The sequence below is a fragment of the Lynx canadensis genome, chromosome B2, assembly GCF_007474595.2.
Source record: "Lynx canadensis isolate LIC74 chromosome B2, mLynCan4.pri.v2, whole genome shotgun sequence".
Classification (NCBI taxonomy): Eukaryota; Metazoa; Chordata; class Mammalia; order Carnivora; family Felidae; genus Lynx; species Lynx canadensis.
This window is the reverse complement of record NC_044307.1, coordinates 25,729,054-25,739,081: the sequence shown is the minus strand read 5'-3', so window position 1 is coordinate 25,739,081 and position 10,028 is coordinate 25,729,054. Positions and strand designations below refer to the sequence as shown.

General features: G+C 42.5%; 1 protein-coding gene across 3 annotated transcripts in view; it reads right to left on the bottom strand.

Annotated features, from left to right (window-relative positions):
* Positions 1-3,106: 3,106 nt before the first annotated feature.
* MYLK4 (myosin light chain kinase family member 4) overlaps positions 3,107-10,028 on the bottom strand; it is an 88,127-nt gene continuing 81,205 nt past the window's right edge. For all 3 annotated transcript variants that reach the window (XM_030314961.1, XM_030314963.1, XM_030314964.1), the window contains 2 exons: positions 9,853-9,925; positions 3,107-7,186 (listed from right to left, as the gene is read on the bottom strand). In XM_030314961.1, coding sequence (XP_030170821.1) covers positions 9,878-9,925 — 48 coding nt within the window. In that variant the 3' untranslated portion in view covers positions 3,107-7,186; positions 9,853-9,877. The remainder of the gene's footprint in view (positions 7,187-9,852; positions 9,926-10,028) is intronic.

The following is a 10,028-nucleotide window of genomic DNA, read 5'->3' as shown; positions in this document are numbered from 1 at the left end:
AAATGGTACTACAATTAAGAAATGGCTGGGGCATGGGACTCTTGATCTCAGGGTTGTGAGTTCAAGCACCATGTTGGGTGTAGAGATCACTTTAAAAAAATAAAATCTGAAAGAAAGAAGAAAGAAGGAAAGAAAGAAAGAGAAAGAAAGAAAGAAAGAAAGAAAGAAAGAAAGAAAGAAAGAAAGAAAGGAAGAAAGGGAAAGAAAGGAAGAGGAAAGAAAAAGATCAAATCCAGGACACTCTGAAGAAAACATGGTCCAATCATGAAGCCAAATGTTTAAAATCCTCTGTTAAGACCTCAGAAATATTGAAGACAGTACATCAGAGAATCATTCAGTCAAATAATAGGGCTTTTAAGAAGCTTGAGAGTGTTCCTCAAAAGGCTCAGCAGAAGTCCAAGGCAGAGAAGAGTGATTCTCGAAGAGATCTGTGGGGGTGGTTTTTTCTAATGGAGTCAATCCCAATAAAAATTCACAGGTGACCTATACAATTTTTAAAAGATTCACGTCACCAGGTGCACCACCAGCTTGGACTAGATGGGCAGAGGGAGCACAAAGAGGTAAGGGATTTGAATTCTCAAACTTCTCTGGGCAGGAACTAGGTTGAGGAACCATCTAATAGTCGGCTTATGGGGGAGAAGACTTCTGCCTTCACTTATCTTTACCTATTGGAAGCTTGTAAGAGTTCCCAAGAAGATCCCGATAGCTGTGGTGACTAGGTTTAAGTTGTGACGGCTTAGGTCTGTCCCAGCATGAAGCATGAGACTGACAGGGCACTGAACATTTTCTTCACTTTCATGACACTGTGCACATAGTGTTCATGTGATGGGGTCTCCAGGTACTTGGAGAGCTGGCCTCTTGAGGGAAGCCTGGAGGCAGCACTTGGCAGGAGCAGCTGTTTCAGGGTGGGCTAGAGCAGCAGCAGGGAGGTACCCTCCGGTGGTGTCCTGCCAGGAGAGGCCACTCTCCCTGACATACCATTTCTAAACTTGTGTAAGAATACTTTAGAAGTTTCTACAAATAACTGGGTGAGTTTGAGGGGGTTCAGAGGACCTAAGCTCTGCAGTTGAGGCCATGAGCCAACTAAATACAGATTAGTACCTTTCATGAGACTCTATTTGTACCTGCAACAATGCCTGTGGAACATAAATTAAAAGCTCTTGGAGAAGCCCTGTAGGAGGAGCAGGAGAAATAAGTTACTGAAGGAGGAGCATCAGGAACCACTTATCCTCCTGATGGGTGTGGATCATGAGGTGGGGTTGGTGTCCCCTTTCAGAGCAAGGAGTGCTCAAACGAAAAGATGAAGTAGGTTTCAGTGCCCTCCCTTTGTGCAGGAAGTGAGGGAGATTGACCCACTCAGTTTACTTCAGGAGAGGGCAAGGAGAGGTGGGAATATGATTGGTTCCTATCTCTGAGTCCCAGGCCCTGAAACTCTAGCACTGAGGATTTATTTTTGTAAAAGGGTGGAGATGTCCATTGGGACCTATATTGTTCCAATATTGGAGGGTAAAGGAAAACTGTATCTCTACTCATACCATTTCTGATACTGAACGTGTGGAGGTTTTCCTCATATTAAACAATTCTAGCACAAACTACTTGGAGTTTGCACATACCTCACAGGTTAAAGCTCAGTCCCACAAGACTGCCCCTAGTTCAGGGGCCAATCACAGGTGATGAGTCCCCAGGTTACCCCCCACTTCTGTATGACATGACTACAAATCTAAGCTCCCTGTGACCCCTTCCTAAGACTCAATAATTTGCTACAATGGTTCACAGAATCCAGGGGAAAACTTCACTCACTATTACCAATTTATTATAAAGGGCATTATAAAGGATACAAATGAACAGCCAGATGAGAAGGTCCATAGGGCAAGGTCCAGAAGGGTCATAAGCACAGAAACTTCTGTCCCTCTGGAGTTTGGGGTAAACCACTCCCCTGGCACATGGATGTGTTCTTGTTCACCAGCTCAGAAACTCTCCAAACCTCTTTGTGTGGGGTTTTTATAGACGTTCCATTATATAGGCATGATAGATAAAATCATTGGCCGTTGGTGATTAACTCAGTCCCCAGCTCCTTTCCCCTCCCTGGAGGTGGAGAGAGGAGGCTGGAAGTTCCAACCTTCAATCACCTGGCTGGTTCCTCTGGCAACCGACCCCATCCTCCAAGAATGACCTCAGTGGCCATAAACTCAGGTATGGTTAGAAGGGGCTGATCATGAATAACAAAAGATACTCACTCTTCTCATCCTTGCTACTCAGGAAATTCCAAGGGTTTTAGGAGCTCTGTGCCAGGAACCAGGGATAAGACCAAATATATATTTATTAAAATATCACAATATCACAAATGATCAATGAGGTTTCCCCACTTTGGGGAAGAAGTCAGAATACCTCACCTAGAGGTCAGAGTGGGGAAAAACCTGAGGCTCATTCTAAAGAGAGGGATAGGATTGTTTTGTGTGAGACAATAGAAAATTCAGTGGGTCTGTCTCAAGCCAGGTAAAGGTGGGCGGTTTTGTTGACACTGAGTATCTCAGTGTTGATCACTGCTGGGCTAACATGTGAATGTTGACATGGGTGTGAATGTCATCCTCAGGCACAAAGGCATGCTTGATGCTGAAGAGTCTCAGCAGCATTTCCAGCCAATGCTGCCCCCAGAAAGCAATGTGGCTGCTGATGACTGGGTGGCCATTATATACTGAAATATTTCAGTGGCAGATTTTCTGAAGCAGGTGCCTTACAAGCATCTGAGGAATATTCACTAAGATACATTAAAGGGATTGAATTGCTAATTGCCTTAATTTATTAAACAGTGTTCTGATACTAGACACTTTACATATATCTTAGTCAATGTTTTCTATTCATAGGGAACAAAAATCCTAATCTTTGTGGGTACATTGCAATCACCATGTTTTCAACTGGGAGAGTTGTTTTCTCCACCTTGGGGCTGGCCAGTGTCCAAATGGATCTGGAGCCCCAAATAAATAGCATGGCATCATTCTTTAAGGTATAATGTCATGGGACTTTTAACGTGTCAGAACTTGTCATAAAAAAGAGTTTGTATTGCATTTACCAAGTCCACTTATTTGAATAATTTAGCTCATCAACCAAAGGATAAATAAAGTCCATGTTTATTTGTCAATATAATACATATATATGACTGTTATACATCTTATAAGGCAAAGAAATACAGCTGAATTAACTATGTTCAGAAATAAAAAATATACATGACAAATGCAGTCACCACATTGTGAATCCATTTTTATTTCTTATCTACACTACTAAACTTCATCGAAAGGACTCACTGACATCTATCGGATGGGACAAGTACAAAATACATACAATTCAAGATCGGAACACTCAGGTATTAGATGTTCTCTGCTCTCTTGAATAAGTAGTGGTTGAGTTATAAGCCTTCATGGAAGGTGAAACTACACACATAAAGATCACTTATGGAAAGTACACCTGACTGAAATGTATCTAGGAGACATACATAGACCTTCAAATGTGAGAAACTGTTGACTTCGTGCAAGGCAAGGAAGTTGCCTTCATCTGGAATTGAGCATCTGATAGTCTGATAGTCCAGCTTCAAGTTTCCTTTAGGACAGCAAGCCATTTGCCTTTTGGAAATATAATTTTCATCCCAAAAAGGCTTCAGGGGAGCATTATGATGGATAAGAAGATGGACTTGATTCTAACTGAAGAAAAAGAGAAAGAAGTAAAAAAAAAAAATCAAAACAAAGCAAAAGCAAAATAGGGAGCATCACAGCTATTGAGAAGTGAGCCATGCAGCCTAGACCCATGCTGAACTTGCCAGCGGATAGAGAGCTGAACTGAGTTCACTGGGCATGCCTGCTCAGACCCTTGCTTGCCCTCTTGCCTCACTTGCACAGATAAACTTTCCAAATGAGATTCCCTCAGCTGGCCTGTAATCCTAACTAAGCAAGCACATGTAGGCATCCTGACACCATTTGCCTAATGCCTAGGGTGGGGGTACTGGGAGCAGAAGGAAGAATAAAGGAATGAAATAAAGAATAAGACCCTCATTTCCCTAATATCAAATACATATTTAGATTTTAAAACAAGAAAAAATTCTACTCTAGTTTCCATAAAAATAGTGAAAATGTAATAATTCACATATCTTTCAAAACACATTCACATCCAAGTATGCCACAACATAGCAGCATGCCTATTTACATTTTTGAGGAAAGAAAGCAAAATAATGTCAAGTCAGACAAAAAGTAACTAAGAAACAAACATGAGAATTACCCAATTTTGACTTGGAAATCTTTCCCCAAGGTAGTTCAGGTGAGAATCCATTTCAGATGCTTTTATGTAACAAATTAGGGCATGAGCTCTTTTCTCCCTGATTTTTTGAAATAGCAACAGGTTGTGGGTAAGTGTTGGTGTCTTACAAATTACAAAAGGGGCATGCTTTTTCTTTAATCCTTTGTGAGGTTTGTTTCTCTCTAGGCAGTGGGAAGTGCCACATCAGTGCTTTAATTTCCTCTATTTTCTAAAGCAATGGCTACTGCCTAATGCGAGTGAGTGAAGCCATAACGTCCATTAAGTGGGTGGGGGAGAAGTACAGCCTATCAATCCTAATGACTTCTTGGAAAAATTGATCACAATAGCCCAAGTCTCGCCAGACTCAGGTTCTCTGTCCATGCTTGCATCTGGTTTGATTCCTCTGCTGTGCAAAGCCCCCTTTCCCATCAAAGTGGCAATCTACCAAGTTACCAGTGCTTGCTGAGCAGCCACACATGGGTGTGGAGGGAGGGAACAGGATGAGCAGGAGACCGAAAATCTCCCATTTCACTGTAACTGTAGACTGTAATAATCAACTCTGCGATGCAAACTATCCTCAGCTCTCATATAAAAGGCACCCCGCTGGCACGGGGATACCTCCCCATCCAAATGTGGAAATTCAACTCCAAATTCAAAGGAGATTCGTTTTTAAAGTAGAGTCTCCTTTCTAAACCTCTTTTTAAAAAAAATCACACCCACTGACTGCAGGGTCATTAGTGGATTAATTTGTCAAAGAAATCGTTCCTTCATTTGGCCTAAGCTGCCTGTCCCACGTGTGTTGGGGTCTGGTGAAAGCTTCTCTGCCAGCGTGAGTCAGGATGAGAGTTGGATGCAAAAGATCTCCTGCTCTATCTGGTAGAGATTCCACACCACAGGACAGAAAACGCCCTTCCATGAGGGGTTTCAAATCAGACCCTTGCGTCTTATTTAGCATTTGAGTGAATGCCAGCTCTCTGTGGTCTGAGTATTAATGCATGCACTGACTTGTATTTTTCCAGCCTCAATGAATACCATCAGCTAAAGATAGCACAGTAATATAACACTTCAGTCACAAGGCTTTGTTGTGTTTGTGTGTGTGTGTGTGTGTGTGTGTGTGTGTACGTGTTTGTTTGTTTTTTTTAAGGAAACCAAATTAACCATTTTAAGCACAGTCACATAACAGGAACAGGAGAAAACCAACCTTGGATAAATGCATAGGCCAAAGGAAAAAGAAATGCATCATAATGTAAGAGCAAAGCTAGAAAGGAGTCAGTTTTATAGCTAGCATGACCACTAAATTGGCATATGGTCCTAACTAAATTACACATTTTCTTCTGTCTCTACTTCCCTTTTACCTTACACATGAGAATAAGAACATTGCACATTTAGTTATTCATGGGCATGCTATAAGCATCCACTAGGTGCATATGAGCAATAATGGAGAAAAGTCAATGCCAGTTAAAACTGCCCTCACTAACATGGCCATCAAGTCATTCTTATTTCATGTCACTGCTATTGTGACTACCAGAGCCTAGAATGATTTACAGCTAAAAAAAGACATTATTATAGCTGATCTCAACACAGGAGTTATTTGGAAATGGGAAATATGAGGAAAACTTAAGAGGCTGAATAGTGAGCTTGATGATGGATGTGTAATAGGAATTTAGTGTGGCTTTGCGTGGCCTCCTCTTCGTAAAGAAATGATGCACATGTTTCACCCTTGAGAGGCCCGATGCCCTTCTGTGCTGTATACGGTCAGGCTCATGTCCATTATTAAATATCTGTAATGAAATGCCACATGAGCTCCGGAGCAAGAAGAAGTTTCCAACTGGAAGTTATTCTCATATCCAAAGAGTGAGCAGCAGTGTTCCCCTCACCGTTGATTTCTGGATGTTCTTTCTTCACAACCACTGAGCCATGTGAGACTCCACGTAGGTGAGATTACCGGTCTTCAGAAATGCTGGAATTTACCCAGAAGCCTGAGTGCTATTTCCCAAGTGATTGCAACACTGGAAGCAAAGCACTGTCCTTCCTTGGCATGCACACGGCCCATGTCTCATTGGTAATGGCAGCATGAGGAAAGTTCTTGTGACTATCAACATTTTTCCAAAAGGTTGTAATTCCAAAGACTAACCATAAACAGATACTCTTGCTCCACCTGTGAAAACTAGAGCATTTCATGCAGCAAATGTACAATCAGAAGACAGCAGGGAGTGTCTTGTGAAATGCACGTCACGCATTTGAAAGTAGAATCAGCTACTCAGAAGAAACTGATGAACTTGGAGAAAGTTCAGGATATATGGAAGATATACGTCTGATGCCTCTGCCTCGGGATTCAAAAACAGTTTGTGTTCCAGAAAGTAAATTATTTATCAGTTGGATTCACCTGATTTCAGACCAAATAAAATAATAGAGTCTGAGAAACTAAATGCTCAAGGGTGTAAGACAGAATTTTTTCTGGCGATATGATGGCCCCCTTTGAAGGCATAGTTTAAGGACTGGAAGCAGTTTCTCTCCCTCTAAATGTATCCTCCAGATTTAAATGTCTCAAATAAATGTCCGGTATGATTGCTACTAATAAAACTGAGAAAGAGAAGAATAATGTACCCCCTGCCCAGTGTCTAAAATCAAAAATTAAAAATTGAAAACTCAAGATGGCAGGGAAGCATCTTTCCCGTTGTGCACTACCATGGGGTCTGGGGAGTTGAGGAAAGGGATGCAGGGCTTGTCTGCACCCCCTGGGACCACAGGACTAGGTGTCCCCCTTAACTGGGTGCTCAGAGTTCAAGTGCAGCGGCTCCACCGCCCCCCCAGGGCCACCCGTCATCACAGGGGTCAAGGCATCAGAACTGCTGATTTTTCCAAAAATCTTCTCAAAGCAGCAGCAACCACAGCAGTTTTCCTGCAAAGCAAACAAAATATGACTCTTGTTAATTCAGCAGGGCTTTTAAAATTGTAATTAGTTGGTTGTGCGCCTTAGGAAAACCACACATGATTTTTTTATAATGTATGTGTGCATGTGAGAGAAAAAAAGAAATCCCTTGCAGGATTCCACTGCTTACCCGAGTTGGGTTTTTTTTTTTTTTCAGTTTATGCAAGATATTTTCGTACTATTTGCAAGATCGAAGGACAAGGCCTCTTTGTTTCATGTGAGGCACAGCCAGCTCCCCAGCTGCTACCACACCATCCATTCTGTCAGCCTGACCCCGCATCAAAGTAAGGCCACAGATTGCGCGTGGGAAAGATTTTCATTTGCTTTATGACCACGTTTGACATAGGCCCGCACAGGGTTTGCTGCCCTACATCAAACTCTGAGAAGGTGTCCTAAATTCATAGTTCACGGGTTAGCAAAAGATGGAACGGAAACACAAAACGAAATGCCACCAGGTTGATTTTCAGAGTATTTCCTCAATGCATCAAAAAACCTCTAACAAATTGCAGGAGATTTATATGCCTCAATCGACATGATGGATCCTGCCTTATTCACAGGGCCTGGAAGTCATTCTTTTTCCACAGAAATAATCTTCAACCACCAGATTTTAAAAATCAATATTATCACAAAGTTGGTTTTACTCACTAGTAAAGCTTGCCAAAAACCCCATCTTATCCTGGCAGGAAATACTATAAAAAATGACTTAAAAAAATTCTTCTCAAATGAGGCTGCTCTCAGAGTTAATGTCTTAAGCTTACATTTTAATTTGAAAAAAAAAAAAGAGTAAAAAAAGTAAACTGGGAGGCACCCACATCCCATGGACCTTAAACAATGCTTCCCAGGCCTGCAGTGCAACCAAGTTGAAATTCTGTGGCCCACTGGAGCTGAGGTCCCCAGAGAGGAAGGCAGCCAGCCCAAGGGACCGTCTGGAGGCAGACCTGACCACGCTCAAAGGTCTCATCAAGCAATTCAACAAAGAGAGTAGCTAACTGTGCCAGTGTCATCAGCTCCAATGTTTTGTCCTCCACATAACTGTCACTGCTTGGGCTGCTACTGGCCTACATTGCCTTGGATTCAAAGGACCAACGTGGCATGGAAGGATTCTACTGCCTCCCACTACCATTTCCTCCTCTTTCTCTCCCTGCCAGCCCCTGGTGACAGGCATGCCTTGCAGTGCAACCTCCAGTCACCCAATGAATTCATTCCTACCAGGCCTCAAAAGTGACTCCAGTGCTTAGGGTGGGAAGGCAGTTTGTGGCAAACCCTTGAGGTTTGTGGTCACCGGAGACAAAATTGCTGGGGGATGGAAGGAGGGAGAGTTCCCCGCAGACTCTGGTGCCCACCACTCACGGGTGAAGGCCAGGCTGTACCTCAGTGAGCCTGACCACCCAGGCCTGGGAGCAGGGAGCGTCCTTCCTTTCTCCACATTATCACAAGGCGCACAGCTACCTTCTACTCTTCCAAAAACTTTACCGTCCTTGCTATCTTTGACCCATGATAGTGGCCTTTGTAAGTAGGAAGCACAGGCCTTCCTGCTGATGTTTCATAGATTTCTACATAAGTGGTAGACTGGGAAGGAATGACCCTTACACCAAAGGCTGAGTGCTTTCCTAACTCTGGCCTGGGACTTTTATTATGATATACTGACTTATTTCTACCCGATCTTATTCTACAAAAGATTTCAAGGCAGCTTGCAAGAATATAGAGTCAAACAGACAAACAAAAACCTCAGGACCAGAGTAAATACAAATGAGAATAAAAGAGTAAGACCAGCAGGCAAGAATGCAGACTCACAAGTCATCAGTCCTACACATTTGTTAAAATTGAGCAGTAACAGTGGCCATGGACTTACTGCCCCAAGTGAGAGAACTGGCTTGCTGGAGGGTAAATGGCCCCCCAACAAGGACATATATGTTGAGATTTCTAAAAGTTCTCTGTAATAAGTACAAGGCTTTAGGCTTCTCCTTTAGGGCATAAATTAAGCTAGCTTTTGATTCAATCAAAAGTATTCATGTGTAAATCCATCTCTTAATAATTCTGACAAAATTCTAAGCAGGGTACAGGCTGTGTATGAAGTGGTATGGTTCCTCCAGCTCCAAGACTGGGCCAATACCAGGAAGCAGTTCAGGAAGGAAAAACAAGCATGGGCTTTAAATTCAGGGACACCTGAGAAGTCATGCTGTACCATTTACATGACTTTGGGGGAGTTATTTAGTGTGTGGGTCTCGAGACTGGTTTCCCCATCAACACAAAAAAGGTATTACTTCTTCTGATCCCAATTGTAAGGACTACCAGAGATGGTTTTGTTCAATTACTGGCACCTACTGAGATAATTATCAAGTACCTACTATGTGCCAGGCCCTGGTATCCAGGCTTTGCATGGATTATCTTGTTGGAGCCACTCAACAAGCATAGGAAGTAAGACTATCCCCAACCCACAAAACAGGAAATTGAGGTTTCTGTGCTAGAAAATGGCAGAGCCAGGCTGCACACACAGCAGTCCAAAATTGGAGCCCTCCCCCTCAGCAGAAACACTGCCCTGCTTCCCACATAGTCAGTGCAACACATTTGGTTTCTTTCTTGCTACTCCCTCTTAAGGCTTGCACAACATCTCTTCAGAAAGACCTGAGACCAACCTTTCAAATGGGCACCTTCCATGGACTATTTGGTCACAAGGTCCTTCGCATTAGAGCAGCAATTCTTCTTCTTCTAGGGAAATCACAAGACATTTGAAGAAGAATTAGAACTTTAGAATTAGAACATATATATATATATATATTAATATATTATATATAATTTCATTCCTTACTTC